The sequence below is a fragment of the Oncorhynchus clarkii genome, chromosome 2 (genome assembly GCF_045791955.1).
Source record: "Oncorhynchus clarkii lewisi isolate Uvic-CL-2024 chromosome 2, UVic_Ocla_1.0, whole genome shotgun sequence".
In the NCBI taxonomy this organism is placed as follows: Eukaryota; Metazoa; Chordata; class Actinopteri; order Salmoniformes; family Salmonidae; genus Oncorhynchus; species Oncorhynchus clarkii.
Window position 1 is genome coordinate 84,957,198 of NC_092148.1, and position 16,275 is coordinate 84,973,472.

Below are 16,275 nucleotides of genomic sequence, written 5' to 3' on the forward strand. Positions count from 1 at the left end.
CATGATGTTCCCGATCCGAGAAGTGCCCCAAGCTTCAACAGAATTCTCTCCCTTCGAACTCCTGTACAGGAGACGACCCCGAGGACTGCTGGATGAAGCTAAAGAAGCCTGGGAACAGCAACCGTCGCCCCACCGAACCATGGTGGAGCACGTGGAAGACATAAGAGACCGGATGGCAACCCTGTGGCCTCTGGTACGGGAACACATGCTGGAGGCCTAAGTGTTGGTGTACAACAGAGGGGTACAATGAAGGGACTTTCCCCGAAGAAGGCTACCACAGAGACCAAGCCGGCAGAGGTCCCACTGGGGGAGCAGCTGAGCCAAGTACAGAAGCAGGAGCTGAGGGAGTTGGTCGGCCGGAACCAGGACACACCGAACTGGTACAGCACAGCATCATCACCGAACCTGGGAAAAAGGTGAAGTTGGGACCCTACTGCATACCAGATGCAAGAAGAGAGGCTGTCAGGGCCGAGGTAAAAACAATGTTGAAAGACTGTGGAGAAAGAATGTCTAGCGATCAAGTGGGCGCTGGAGACGCTGAATATTACTTATTGGGAAGGCACTTCACCCTCATAACGGACCATGCACCACTGGCTTGGATGTCACGGAACAAGGACAGTAACGCCCGGGTCACCCGCTGGTTCCTATCCTTGCAGCCCTTTGCTTTATCTGATTGAGCAGAGCCATAACCTTATGAAAACCCAAATCTCTCATTTGGAAGCTAAAATTACATTTAATCTCTTCACCAATAATTTTATATTCAAACATTTAAATTGAACAACAATTCCATGTGACTCCGATAACTACAATGTGCAGACTTTCCACTGTAGAGTTTGTCATCCTATCATCAATGAGAATGTCCCAGGTGACAACCGAACTGACATCATATTCATTAAGTACCACCACATATGTTCAATTGGTCGGATTACCAGAATATAGTTTTCCCCCACCTTCTGATGTTCCCAGAATCTCTATGTTAACCAAGGGGTTTTCAAATTTGACATCAGTAGGGTAGAGAGGAAAAAGGGGGGAAGAGGTACTTATGACTGTCATAAACCTACCCCCAGGCCAAAGTCATGACAGGGGAATGGCCCTAGCCCTCACTTTCTGATCCAACAGGTCCCAGACGTGCTCAATGAGATTGAGATCCGAGCTCTTCGCTGGCCATGGCAGAACACTGACATTCCTGTCTTGCAGCAAATCATGCACAGAACGAGTATTATGGCTGGTGGCATTGTCATGCTGGAGGGTCATGTCAGGATGAGTCTGCAGGAAGGGTACCACATGAGGGAGGAGGATGTCTTCCCTGTAATGCACAGCATTGATTGCCTGTAATGACAACAAGCTCAGACCGATAATGCTGTGACACACCGCCCCAGACCACGACGGACCCTCCACCTCCAAATCGATCCCGCTCCAGACTACAGACCTCGGTGCAACGCTCATTCCTTCGACGATAAATGCGAATCCGACCATCACCTCTGGTGAGACAAAACCACGACTCGTCAGTGAAGAGCACTTTTTTCAGTCCTGTCTGGTCCAGTGACGGTGGGTTTGTGCCCATAGGCAACGTTTTTGCCGGTGATGTCTGGTGAGTACCTGTCTTACAACAAGCCTACAAGCCCTCAGTCCAGCCTTTCTCAACCTATTGTGGACAGTCTGAGCACTGATTGAGGGATTGTGCGTTCCTGGTGTAACTTGGGCAGTTGTTGTTGCCATCCTGTACCTGTTCCGCAGGTGTGATGTTCAGCAGTACCGATCCTGTGCAGATGTTGTTAAACGTGGTCTGCCACTGTGAGGATGATCAGCTGTCCGTTCTGTCTGTCTCCCTGTAGCGCTGTCTCAAGCGTCTTATAGTACGTACATTGCAATATATTGCCCTGGCCAGATCTGCAGTCCTCATGCCTCCTTGCAGCACGCCTAAGGCACATTCACACAGATGAGCAGGGCCCCTAGGCATCTTGCTTTTGGTGTCAGTAGAAAGGCCTCTTTAGTGTCCTAAGTTTTCATAACTGTGACCTTAATTACCTATCGTCTGTAAGCTGTTAGTGTGTTAACAACCGTTCCACAGGTGCATGTTCATTAATTGTTTATGGTTCATTGAACAAGCATGGGAAAGTGTTTAAACCCTTTACAATGAAGATCTGTGAAGTTATTTGGATTTTTACAAATTATTTGAAAGACAGGGTCCTGAAAAAGTGCCGTTTCTTTTTTTGCTGAGATAATTTCCTACGTCCTCCTACGTTGTGAAGACCATAGCACCAGCACAATTATGACCAGGGATTCCAACACATTAATGAAGAAACCAATTACACACACACACACACACACACACCCCACCCCACTGACCGGCCTCGCTGAGGAAGTGAACAGCGTGGGGTAGCTCAGCCTCCTCCAGCTGTATCTGGCTCTCCTGGATGAGCTGTAGCAGGTATTGGTGTCTGAGCACGGGGAACTCCCCCGGCACCCTGGCCCTCTCCAGCAGCACCCTTCTCTCCAGCTCCAAATAGCTTTCTGGGACCAGCTTCCCCATCACCAGCTGCCCTTGGATCTGTGGAGAGTGGGAGTGAAAGGGGTGAGGAGGGTCACTAAAAGGTATAGCGGCTTTGCACACAGTGCTGTGTATGGAACTTACGTGGACCATTGAAATAAGGTCAAAGGTACTAACAAAGCTGTCAAGGATTGTCCTTTTAGGCAAGCTAGAGCTTGGGATGATGGTATATGTGGAACATCAGTGGAAATTCTGGCTAGTCTAAATGACGTAAACATTAGGGCTAACAACACTAGCTACCTTGAAGTTGGCGACCTCCCTGGCGATAGCCTTGCGGAGTCTGCCGATGGAGTCCGAGTCCTCGCACACCGCCACCATGTGGTAGTCCCGGATGGCAGGGAAGCCCTGGTGGTTGAGGAGCTCCTGGCGGATCTTATCCAGGCAAGCCTGCAGCTGGAGGTCCTCGCTCACGTCTGTGTGTGTCCCCACCAGGATGACTGGTGACAGGGGGGCCACCGCCTACACAGACAGATGGACAAACATGGTAAGATATAGCATTATGGTGGAATAGTAAATGAAAGCATTCGAGATTACATTTTTGATTTATTAGGTTCCCCATTTGCTGACACCAATGGCGACAGCTAGTCTTACTGGGGTCGAGCATATAACGAAAAAATAAGTTACAGACAAAATACTTTACAATTTACATATGTTTAAAAACATTAACATATAGTGTGTGTGCATCTATCAGTTACACATACATGTCAGTACATACACACAACAAGTAGGTCACATGGGCGAGAGGTGTTGTGCAATGAGGTGTCGCATTGTGTCTTTTGAAACCAGGTTTGCTCTTCACTTGCGCTATATAAGACGGGTGTTACATGCACTCATGGCTCTGTATAATACTGTATGTTTCCTTGAATTTGTTTTGGACCTGGGGACTGTGAAAAGACCCCTGGTGCCATGTCTGATGGGATAAGTGTGTGTGTCAGTGCGGTGTGTAATTTGACGATGCAAATTATTTGGAATTTCTAACACTATGTTTCTTATAAAAACATGAAGTGACGCAGTCAGTCTTTTCTGAACTCTTAGTCGAGAGACTGGTACGCGTAGTATTAATACTAGCCCTGTGATGACAAGACTTGCCGCTCTGTTCTGGGCCAGCTGCAGCTTATCTAGGTCTTTCTTTGCATCACTTGACCATATGACTGGACAATAATCAAGATAAGCTAAAACTAAAGCCTGCAGGACGTGCTTTGTGGAGTGTGGTGTCAAGAAAGCAGAGCATCTCTTTATTACGGACAGACCTCTCCCTATCTTCACAACCATTGAATCTATATGTTTTGACCATGACTGTTCAGAAACTAAAGTTAACACCCAAGTAATTTAGTCTACTCAACTTGTTCAACAGCCACACCATTCATTAGGAGATTCAGCTGAGGTCTAGAACTTAGGGAATGATTTGTACCAAATACAACGCTCTTAGTTTTAGAGATGTTCAGGACCAGTTTATTACTGGCCACCCATTTCAAAACAGACTCCAACTCTTTGTTAAGGGTTTCAGTGACTTCATTAGCTGTGGTTGCTGATGCGTTAATGGTTGAATCATCAGCAAACATGGACACACCTGCTTTGTTAAATGCCAGTGGCAGGTCATTGGTAAAAATAGAAAAGTAAGGAGGGCCTAGAGAGGTGTCTTGCGGTACACCACACTTGTTTGACAGAGAAGCTCCCATTAAAGAAAACCCTCTGAGTGCTATTAAATAGAGAGCTCTGAATCCATGATATGGCAGAGGTTGAAAAGACATACGTTTTCTCAACAACAGGTTATGGTCAATAGTATCAAAGGCTGCACTGAAATCTAACAGTACAGCTCCCAATATCTATTTATTTTCAATTTCTTTCAACCAATCATCAGTAATTTGTGTCAATGCATTACATGAGTGCTTATCTCTATAAGCATTCTGAAAGTCTTGTTAATTTGTTAACAAAGTAGTAGCATTGTATTTGGTCAAACACCATTTTTTACAACAGTTTGCTAAGAGTTGGCAGCAAGCAGATAGGTCTGCTGTTAGAACCATTAAATGCTGCTTTACCACTCTTGGGTAGCGGAATGACCGACTTTCCTCTAGGCTCAGATTAAAGATATGACAGATAGGAGTGGCTATAGAGTCAGCTACCATCCTCCATAGCTTTCCATCTAAGTTGTCAATGCCAGGTTTGTCATTATTGATTGATTTTTCCACCACTCCCATACTAACTCTACAAAATTCTAATTTGCAATGCTTTTCTTTCATTATTACATTTTTCTTTATACATGAGTACGATGGCTCACTGTTTGTTGTTGGCATTTACTGCTTAATTTTGCCAATGAAGTAATCATTAAAATAATTGGCAACCAAAGTTTTTGATGAATATGCCTTCTGATTGGATGAAAGATGGAGTTGAATTTGTCTAATTTCATATAAAGTACTCAAGTTTTTTTTCTCCATTATTCTTTATTTAATTGATCTTGGCTTCATACTACAGTTTCTTTATCTTTTTGATGAGTTTAGTCACAATTTCTCAGTTTGCAGTAAGCCAGACGTGCACTGACTTATTAGCCACTACTTTTGCCCCATCTCTTTCAACCATACAGCTTTTAAATTCCTTATCAATCCATGGAGCTTAAACAGTTCTAACAGTCAGTTTCTTAACAGGTGCATGTTTATCAATAATTGGAAGAAGCAATTTCCTAAATTAATAAATGTGCAGCGTCAGCATGCTCATTATTAATCACATCAGACCAACAAATATGTTTTAACATCATCCACATAAGAGACGCAGCAATACACTATTTTAGGACCAGCTTTGGAAGGTTGGCTTCCTGGATAAAGCCACTATACTGTGATCACTGCATGGGTACGGATACAGCTTTAGAACACAGTTCTACAATATTAGTACAAATGTGATCAATACATGTGGATGATCTTGTTCCAGTGGTGTTTGTAAACACCCTAGTAGGTTGATTAATAACCTGAACCAGATTACTGGCACTGGTTACAGTGAGAAGCTTCCTCTTGAGCAGACAGCTTGATGAAAACCATTCAATATTCAGGTCACCAAAAAAGTAGACCTCTCTGTTTACATCACATACACTATCAAGCATTTCACACATTATTTAGATACTGACAGTTAGCACTTGGTGGCCTATAGCAAGAAAAGGCTTTAGATGTGCCAGGTGAACCTGCAACCACAACACTTTAATAACACTTGACTTAAAGTCTTCTCTACAGCTTCAGGATAGTCCTTATTGAGGAAGATATACAGTACATTCCTCTCAAGTTGTTCTTTGCAGAACAGCTATCAGGTCCTTGAACCTCAGGAACTTGACCACTATTGAGATCATTTCACTCACTCTGTCCTCAGACTCGTCCAGGTCTCGTGGAGATTCTGCAATTCCGTCCACAACCACGTTGTTCCGCCTTGACTGATATAATCAGCTTTTTCTTTTTTCATTGTTATTATGCATTCACATACAGAACTGGTGTCCTCTCTCAATGACATACAGATTGCTGTCATCTTGCCATTCTCCTGTCTAAACTCATCGAGCTGACTGTGGGAGAAATGCAAGCTGTTCTTCAGGTCCAGGACCTCTCGTCCATTCTTTTATTAGGTTATTAGTCCACAGCGGTACTGGAGGCCCAAGAGGCTTCTAAACTGCTTATACCCCCAAGCCATAAGACTCTTGAACATCTAGTCAAAAGGCTACCCCAGAATATTTGCATTGCACCACACCAGACTATTTGCAATGTAAAAACTACTACTTCCAGTTGTGTGTACGAAAATGTATGCACTCGCAACAGTGACAAAAAACAACAAAACATTTACAAAAGGTATGGGTGTGACTCACCTTGATGTTGAAGAGCCAGGGTTTGAGCGCGTCCACCTGGGCAGCCCCCTTACTGAGGTCGTACACAACCAGGTAGAGGGCCCGGGGGGTAAGGAAGTGGGGGTGAGAACCACTGAACTCCTCCCCACCTGAACAAAGAGCAGAGAGAGGGTCAAGACCGCCAGAATAAAACCTTCAAGACTCAATGACTTGAAGTCCAAGATCCAGACCGTGAAACCCAAACTTACAGTGCATTTGGAAAGTATTCAGACCCCTTGACTTTTTCCACATTGTAACGTAACAACCTTATTCTAAAATACAATTCTACACACAATACCCCATAATGACAAAGCAAAAATAGTTTTTTTAAATTTTTGTACTGATTAAAAAATCAACATTAACTTAAGTATTCAGACCCTTTACTCAGTACTTTGTTGAAGCATCTTAGGCAGCGATTACAGCCTTGAGTCTTCTTGGGTAGGACGCTAAAAGCTTGGCACACCTGTATTTGGTGTGCACAACTATTTTCAGATCTCTCCAGAGATGTTCGATCGGGTTCAAGTCCGGGCTCTGGCTGGCCCACCCAAGGACATTCAGAGGCTTGTAATGAAGCTACTCCTGCGTCGTCTTGGCTGTGTGCTTAGGATTGTTGTCCTGCTGGAAGGTGAACCTTTGCCCCAGTCCGAGGTCCTGAGCGCTCTGGAGCAGGTTTTCATCAAGGATCTGTGTATTTTGCGCCGTTCAATTTCCCCTCAATCCTGACAAAACCTGCCCCATAGCACACAGCCAAGATAACACAGGAGTGGCTTCGCGACAAGTCTCTGAATGTCCTTAAGTGGCTCAGCCAGACCCCTGACTTGAACCCGATCTAACATCTCTGGAGAGACCTGAAAATAGCTGTGCAGCGACGCTCCCCATCCAACCTGACAGAGCTTGAGAGGATCTGCAGAGAAGAATGGGAGAAACTCCACAAATACAAGCTTGTAGCGTCATACCCAAGAAGACTTGAGGCTGTAATCGCTGCAAACGGTGCTTCAAAGTACTGAGTAAAGGGTCTGAATACTTATGTAAATGTGATATTTCAGTATTTCAATTGTAATAAATTAGCAAACATTTCTAAAACCTGTTTTTGCTTTGTCTCTATGGGTATTGTGTTTATTGATGAGAAGGGAAAAAAACATTTAATCAATTTCAGAATAAGGCTGTAACCCAACAAAACGTGGAAAAAGGAAAGTCATCTGAATTCTTTACGGAGGCACTGCCTTCATAAAGTATTCATACCCTTTAACATTTTTTCCCACATTTTATTGTGTTACAGCCTGAATTTAAAAAATATTACATTGAGATTGTGTCACAGGCCTACACCCCCAATACCCCAAAGTGGAATTATGTTTTTTTATTTTTTTAAATTTTTTTTTACAAATTAATTAAAAATGAAAAGCTGAAATATCTTGAGTCAAGTATTCAACCCCTTTTACGGCCTAAATAAGTTCAGTAGTAAAAATGTGCTTAACAAGTCACATTAGAACTTGCATGGACACACACTGTGTTCAATAATAGTGTTTAACATGGGTTTTGAATGACTACCTCATTTTCAAACACAGATTCAACCAAAGACGACACCTATTGGTAGATGGGTGAAAAAGCAAAAATTGAATATCCCTTTGAGCATTGGGAAGGTATTAATTACACTATGAATGATGTATCAATACAACCAGTAACTACAAATATACAGGTGTCCTTCCTAACTCAGTTGCTGGAGAGGAAGGAAAAGCGCTCAGGGATTGTATGAGGCCAGTGGTGACATTAACAGTTAGTTAATCGTTTAATGGTTGTGATAGGAGAACTGAGGATGGATCAACAACATGGTAGTTACTCCACAATACTAACCTAAATGACAAGAGAAAAGGAAGCCTGTACAGAGAAAAAATATTCCAAAGCAGTGCATTGTTGCACACAGGATGCATAAAGTAATACTGCAATAAATGTGGCAAAGAAATTAACTTTATGTCCTGAATACAGAGCATTATGTTTGGTGCAAATCCAACACATCACTGACTACAACTCTTCATATTTTGAAGCATGGGGGAGGCTGCATCATGTTATGGGTATGCTTGCCATTTTTAGGATGCAAAGAAATGGAATAGAGCTAAGCACAGGCAATATCCTAGAGGAAAACCTTGTTCAGTCTGCTTTCCAAAAGACACTGGGAGAAAAATTCACCTTTCAGCAGCACAATAACCTAAAACACAAGGCCAAATATACACTGGAGTTGCTTACCAAGACAACATTGAATGTTCCTGAGTGGCCAAGTTACAGTTTTGACTTAAATCTGCTTGTGAATCTATGGCAAGACTTAAATGGTTGTCGAGCAAAGATCAACAACCAACTTGACAGAGTTGAAGAATTAAAAAAAGAATAATGTGCAAATATTATACATTCCAGGTGTTTAAAGCTCTTTGGGACTTACCCAGAAAGACCCAGAAATATATTTCTGTATTTCATTTTCAATAAAATGTGCAAAAACTTTAAAAAACATATTTTCACTGTCATTATGGTGTATTGTGTGTAGATAGGTGAGAAAAAATAATCAATTTTGATTTCAGGTTGTAACACAACCAAATTTGCCATAAGTCAAGGGGTATGAATACTTTGAAGGCATTGTATTGTGATTCGTTATTGCGATTTGATGTTCCAAACAGTATGTCTGCTGCAGAGAGACCAGAGAGTATGAGAAAATGAGTTTAAGTCATGTAAATAAAAGTGCTGAAAACATGACTCACTATTTAAAAAGAAGACGGAGAACAAGCTATAGGATGAAAAATATCAGAGATTGAGCCGTTTTAGCCGACTAGGGCTTTCTAATGCTACCAGGCAAAAGCGATACTTGGGGTCAAGTTTCATGTCTGTGGCCATGAAATGCTTTGAAAGGCTGGTCATAGCTCACATCATCACCATTATCCCAGAAACCCTAGACCCACTCCAATTTGCATATCGCACCAACAGATCCACAGATGATGCAATCTCTATCGCACTCCACACTGCCCTTTCCCACCTGGACAAAAGGAACACCTATGTGAGAATGTTGTTCATTGACTACAGCTCAGCTTTCAACACCATGGTTCCCTCAAAGCTCATCACTAATCTAAAGACCCTGGGACTAAACACCTACCTCTGCAACTGGATCCTAGACTTCCTGACGGGCTGCCTCCAGGTGGTCAGGGTAGGTAACAACACATCCGCCACACTGATCCTCAACACGGGGGCCCCTCAGGAGTGCGTGCTCAGTCCCCTCCTGTACTCCCTGTTCACTCATGACTGCATGGCCAGGCACAACTCCAACACCATCATTGCTGATGACACAACAGTGGTAAGCCTGATCACTGACAACGATGAGACAGCCTATAGGAAGGTCAGAGACCTGACCATGTGGTGCAAGGACAACAACCTCTCCCTCAACGTGATCAAGACAAAGGAGATGATTGTGGACTACAGGAAAAAGAGGACCGAGCACGCCTCCATTCTCATCGACGGGGCTGTAGTGGAGCAGGTTGAGAGCTTCAAGTTCCTTGGCATCCACATCAACAACAAACTAACATTGTCCAAGCACACCAAGACAGTCGTGAAGTGGGCACGACAAAACCTATTCCCCCTCAGGAGACTGAAAAGATTTGGCATGGGTCCTCAGATCCTCAAAAGATTTTACAGCTCCACCATCGAGAGCATCCTGACGGGTTGCATCACTGCCTGATATGGCACTACAGAGGGTAGTGCGTACAGCCCAGTACATCAACAGGGCCAAGCTCCCTGCCATCCAGGACCTCTATACCAGGCAGTGTCAGAGGAAGGCCCTAAAAATCGTCAGACTCCAGCCCAGCCACCCTAGTCATAAACTCTCTGCCACTTTAAACAACCCTACCTGCATGTGCATAATTATCTCAAGTACCTCGACACCGGTGCCCCCGCACATTGACACAGTACCGGTACCCCCTGTATATCGCCTCCACGTTGACTCTGTACTGGTACCCCCTGTATATAGCCTCCACATTGACTCTGTACCGGTACCCCCTGTATATCGCCTCCACATTGACACAGTACCGGTACCCCCTGTATATCGCCTCCACGTTGACTCTGTACCGGTACCCCCTGTATATCGCCTCCACATTGACACAGTACCGGTACCCCCTGTATATCGCCTCCACGTTGACTCTGTACCGGTACCCCCTGTATCGCCCTGCTACTGTTATTCACTGCTGCTCTTTAATTATTTGTTTTTCTTATCTCTTACTTTTTAAGGTATTTTCTTAAAACTGCATCGTTGGTTAAGGGCTTTTAAGTAAGCATTTCACTGTAAGTACTACACTTGTTGTATTCGGCGCATGTTACAAATACAATTTGATTTAATGTATCAACATAATATCGTCCAAAATAATATTGTGATATGCAACTCAAAAAAAAATATCCCACATCACTAGTAAGTATCCAGACCAGATCACAGTCACAGTTGGCAGTAGACGGTTGACCCACCTGAGAAGTCCCAGACGTTGAGCACCATGTTCTTCTTATCCCGGTCCCGGATGGTCCAATCTCTGACGTCGATCCCAGCGATGGGCCGCTCCATCTGCCACTGAGAACGCTTGAGCTTCATCAGCTGTCGGATTAGAGCAGTCTTACCACTGTCGGCGTTCCCAACCACAATCAGCTTCATCCGGTAGTACGGAACGGCTTTCTTCAGACGCTGCTGGAGGAACCTGAGTTACAGGATACAGGAGAGAGTGATTTATTTGGGAGAGTTTTGTGAACGGGATTAGGCTTTTGTTTGAAAGGGGAAATCTGGAGCAAATACAAACCTATCAAAAGCCACCACCTGTTCATTCAGAATTCCCTCTGACAGATAGCATTGCTTTTTGGGTTAAATGTTTTATTTTTATATCGCCAACATGTATCTTGCCCAAAGAGGATCCAGCATGCTTGACCATGTATACACAAACATCTGTGAAGCTTACAAAGCCATCGTCCCCAATACTGTAGGATTGTTTGAAGAATGTTGATTGGAATAATGTTCAAAGATTCATCCAAACAGGACTCAACATCAACATTGAGGAATGCAGTGCATTCAGAAAGTATTCAGACCCCTTGACTTTTTCCACATTTTGTTACATTACAGCCGTATTCTAAAATTGATTCAATTGTTTTTTCCCCTCACCTGTTTTTTCCCTCACCTCCCTTGCCTCTTTGCTTGACATCATGGGAAAATCAAAAGAAATCAGCCAAGACCCCAGAAAAAAATTCTGGTCCTCCACAAATCTGGTTCATCCTTGGGAGCACTTTCCAAACGCCTGAAGGTACCACGTTCATCTGTACAAACAATAGTACGCAAGTTAAACACCAAGGGACCACGCAGCCGTCATACCGCTCAGGAAGGAGATGCGTTTTGTCTCCTATAGATGAACGTACTTTGGTGCGAAAAGTGCAAATCAATCCCAGAGCAACAGCAAAGAACCTTGTGAAGATGCTGGAGGAAACAGGTACAAAAGTATGTATATCCACAGTAAAACGAGTCCTATATCGACATAACCTGAAAGGCCGCTCAGCAAGGAAGAAGCCGCTGCTCCAAAACCGCCATAAAAAAGCCAGACTACGGTTTGCAACTGCACATGGGGACAAAGATCGTACTTTTTGGAGAAATGTCCTCTAGTCTGATGAAACAAAAATAGAACTGTTTGGCCATAATGACCATTGTTATGTTTGGAGGAAGAAGGAGGAGGCGTGCAAGCCGAAGAACACCATCCCAACTGTGAAGTACGGGGGTGGTAGCATCATGTTGTGGGGGTGCTTTGCTGCAGGAGGGCCTGGTGCACTTCACAAAATAGATGGAATCATGAGGTAGGAAAAGTACGTGGATATATTGAAGCAACATCTCAAGACATCAGTCAGAAAGTTAAAGCTTGGTCGCAAATGGGTCTTCCAAATGGACAATGACCCCCAAGCATACTTCTAGAGTTGTGGCAAAATGGCTTAAGGACAACAAAGTCAAGGTATTGGAGTGTCCATCCCAAAGCCCTGACCTCAATCCTAAGGAGAGAAGGGCTCACAAACACCTGGAAACCATGTGCACCATTGAGAGCATCCTGACCGGTTGTACCACGGCCTAGAATGGGAATTGCTCCATCCACGACCACAAGGCCCTCCAGGGGGTGGTGAAGACGGCCCAGTACATCACTGGGACCGTGCTCCCACCCATTCAGGTCATCTACTCAGAACGGTGCCTGAGGAAGGCACACAGCATCATCAAGGACCCCACACAGCCCAGTCACAAGCTGTTCTCTCCCTTACCGTCGTTCAGACGGTATCGGACCATGAGGTCTGAAACCAACAGGCTATATACAAGACATCAGACTGCTGAACACATGAACTGGCCTGACCACCTGCTCTGATTCTCCATAACTTAGCACACACACATTCATGCTACACACACACACACATCACAACTGCTGCTACCATTATACTGCTCGGTTTATACACTGCCTCCCACCCCCCCCCTTTCCCAAAACACAACTAAATATTGGACTATAAATGGTGCCTTCCTGTATTATACTTATGCTAAAATATTTATTCTTTTGAGCCATTGACTTTATGTTCGTATTCTGATATTTTCTTCTTTCTTATTGTTGTTTCATTGTCGAGAAGGAACCTGCAAGTAAGCATTTCTTTGCAGACATTCACCTGACTATGTCTTTGGTCTTGTTGCCAATGTGCTTGAGATCCAGGCTGAGGCGCAGGCCATCCAGTGGCAAGTCCCACAGCCGGCTCAGCTTGCCCATCTCGTCAGGGAAGGAGCGCAGGCCGCCATTACGGCTCAAGTCGAGAGAGGTCAGCTCCTCCAGCAGGCCGATCTGAGGAGGGACCTGAAACAGACAGGGGTGAAAAGGTCAATAATACTACTGATAGGAAATGTACTTTTATATTTTTAAATACATTTTATGTAACCTTTTTATTCTCCTTGAGATAACATATATTTTACAAGAGACCTGTTCTAGAGAGAACATGCAGTTTATGATGGAGCTGTGAGAAGCATTGAGTACTGTATTGTCCCTGTTCACCATATAAGACCGTTTTAATGGTAGTTAGTTAGAGTGCCTGGTGCTAACAAATGTCACATACTTATTGTGACACGTGTGATCACTGTCAGTCACTTTGGCGTCTGCTAAATGACCATGTTAATGAAATATTAATAAGATGAATAAATAAATGCTGACCTCTGTGAGCTTATTGTCACTCAGGTGTAGTTTCTCCAGTCTGGCCCACTTGTAAACTTCAGGTCCACTCAGGTCCAGCAATCCGATGCGGTTCTGACTGAACATGAGCTCCCGCAGGTTGACCGATGCCCAGGCGCACGGCCCCGGTAAAACTGTGATGTCATTGGTCCTCATATCCACGGACCGTAAGCTGAAAGCAAAGAAAAAGCAAGGATGAGTCGTACTGAATCTCAAGCCAGATACATTTTTGCACACTAATAAGCAGTTTTTACTCAAATAATAGTTAACTAACAAACGCCTTCTACAACAATGTAGTTGCCTTCACTAAAACATCAAACTTACTTTGGAAGATCCAGAACGGCTTGAGGAATGGTAGTGAAACTGTTATGTGATAACTTCAGAGTTGTTATCTTTGAGGGAAGATGTGACAGCGAACCTATGACAGCAGAAACACAAAACACAATGTCATACAATGAATATGTTCTTATGTCGCTACATACACAAATTAACTGTTTATCTAGAATTAACAACATTTATTAAGTTGTCTGGCAATACTTTTTCTAGAAATCGGTTTGACTTGAATGTCTTTCACAGATATGCCTAATAATAGTACCAAATAATAATCCATTGTAAGACAGCATTTGGAGAACTAGTACAGACCCCATGTTCTGTCAGCATTAAAAATGATTAAGTAAGTAACTGCGTTACCATGTACTTACTGAGATGGTTGGTACAAGCACTGAAGTTCTCTAGTTTGGGGCAGCCAGACAGGAAGTCACGTGAGATGCTCTCCACACTGTTCTTACTGATGTCTAGGAGCTTCATCTCCAGAAGACACAGAGGAGACCACAGCTCACTCATTCTGTTCCTACAGGAGAGGAAAAGGTGTAGAGGCAAAGTTATATTTATGATATTTTATGTCACATACTTGGGTTCAAATCAGAGTAGTTTTCTTTCAAATATTTTGAGGATTTAATTGAACCTGTCTAGTGCCAGATGGGTAAAATGTACATGTTTGACAAAAACTAATCACCAATTCCTGCTTTGTAATTATTTATAATATAATTTTGTGCCTATTACACAGCTAAAGTAAAACATTCAGCAGTGATCAAAAGAACTCAATTTCCCATCATACCCCTCGAGGGACAGCTCCTCCAGTCGCTCCATGGCCCGGCCCAGCTGGTGGGGGAAGGTGGTGATGTGGTTGTAGGACAGGTTGAGTTGCCGTAGCGACGGGCAGGTGACGGCGGGGTCAAGGGTCAGAAGCGGGCCGACACAGTTACGTGACACGTTGAGCATGGTCAGTGAGGGCAGGGCCAGAAGCTCCGCCGGCAACGACTGCAACTGGTTGCCTTGGAGATCCAGACGTGTCAGACTCTTCAAGCTCTAAGAAGTATAATTATTATTATTTTGAAGTATTAAATAAACCATCGCAACAATAAATTATATAAAATGATGAATATTTTTTTTTAGATACTGACAAGATTCTGTAGATTAACCGAACATTGAATTCCCCACCATTTTTACATTTTGCATCATCTATTCAACATTGAAGCATTCTGAACAGACCCCACACCTCACACAGCCCAGAGGGGAACTCTGATAGGCTGTTCTGGCTCAAGTCTAGTCGATACAGGTGCTCCAGCTGCTGTCGGACAGAACCCTCGCCCAACAAACACGACACAGAGTCCAGCTCATTCCCTGATAGGTCCAGCAGGCGGATCCACTCTCTGTCCCCGACCAGAGGGGAGGAGTTATACCCAGAGCTCAAGACTGGGGAGTGAATACCTGCAGTAGAAACAATAGAAAAATTGGATTACCATTGATATGATACCATTGATATTTTGAACAAGGGCAAGTAAAACTAATGTACTGTAAGTACCTTTCTGGTTAGGGGTTGTCCTGCCATACCTCCTCTGAAGTGGCTCGTTGAGCTCAACCTCACCCTGGACTCCCTTCGGATGGATACAGGACTGTTTGATTGGTTAGTAAATTAATTGGTTAATTGGTAAATTGATTGGCACATATCTTAATTAATTCATTTATTGAAAGAGAGCGAGAGAGCAAGAAAGAGAGGGGGGGACAGTTAAGTTTTTTCTCTGAAATAGAGTAAGTTCAAAACTAAACAATATTTCTATTGGTCGTAAAGAAGATCCACCTCGGAGCTAAAGTGCCTGCGACGCCCGTTCTTCCTTTTCTGTGACCCTGCCTTCCACTCCTCTGACAAATCATTGGTGGACATGGGGGACAGTGCCAACGAGAGCGAATCACTTCCTGTTAAAATAAGGAGACATCCAGTAAGCAAGACATTCCCAAAATAAGGCAACTGTGGCCAATAATTAACAGTCACCAAATTAGCTATTATAATCTCAGCAAAAAAAGAAATGTCCCTTTTTCAGGACCCTGTCTTGCAAAGATAATTCGTAATAATCAAACTAACTTCACAGATCTTCATTGTAAAGGGTTTAAACACGGTCCAATTCAACAATTAATGAACATACACCTGTGGAACGGTCGTTAACACACTAACAGCTTACAGACGATAGGCAATTAAGGTCACAGTTATGAAAATTTAGGACACTAAAAAGAGGCCTTTCTACTGACTCTGAAAAACACCAAAAGAAAGATGTCCAGGGTCCCTGCTCATCTGT

The 16,275-nt window shown here is 43.6% G+C and overlaps 1 protein-coding gene across 4 annotated transcripts in view; it reads right to left on the reverse strand.

The window, feature by feature from the left end:
* LOC139375158 (leucine-rich repeat kinase 2) overlaps nucleotides 1-16,275 on the reverse strand; it is a 50,658-nt gene that overhangs the window by 16,609 nt on the left and 17,774 nt on the right. For 3 of the 4 annotated variants that reach the window (XM_071116703.1, XM_071116683.1, XM_071116693.1), the window contains exons 21-32: nucleotides 15,783-15,898; nucleotides 15,507-15,597; nucleotides 15,201-15,412; nucleotides 14,760-15,010; nucleotides 14,344-14,492; nucleotides 13,967-14,060; nucleotides 13,625-13,814; nucleotides 13,092-13,273; nucleotides 10,893-11,116; nucleotides 6,387-6,514; nucleotides 2,792-3,010; nucleotides 2,350-2,551 (exon numbers count right to left, since the gene is read on the reverse strand). In XM_071116703.1, coding sequence (XP_070972804.1) covers nucleotides 2,350-2,551; nucleotides 2,792-3,010; nucleotides 6,387-6,514; nucleotides 10,893-11,116; nucleotides 13,092-13,273; nucleotides 13,625-13,814; nucleotides 13,967-14,060; nucleotides 14,344-14,492; nucleotides 14,760-15,010; nucleotides 15,201-15,412; nucleotides 15,507-15,597; nucleotides 15,783-15,898 — 2,058 coding nt within the window. The remainder of the gene's footprint in view (nucleotides 1-2,349; nucleotides 2,552-2,791; nucleotides 3,011-6,386; nucleotides 6,515-10,892; nucleotides 11,117-13,091; nucleotides 13,274-13,624; nucleotides 13,815-13,966; nucleotides 14,061-14,343; nucleotides 14,493-14,759; nucleotides 15,011-15,200; nucleotides 15,413-15,506; nucleotides 15,598-15,782; nucleotides 15,899-16,275) is intronic. The other variant, XM_071116713.1, reaches the window with a different exon arrangement.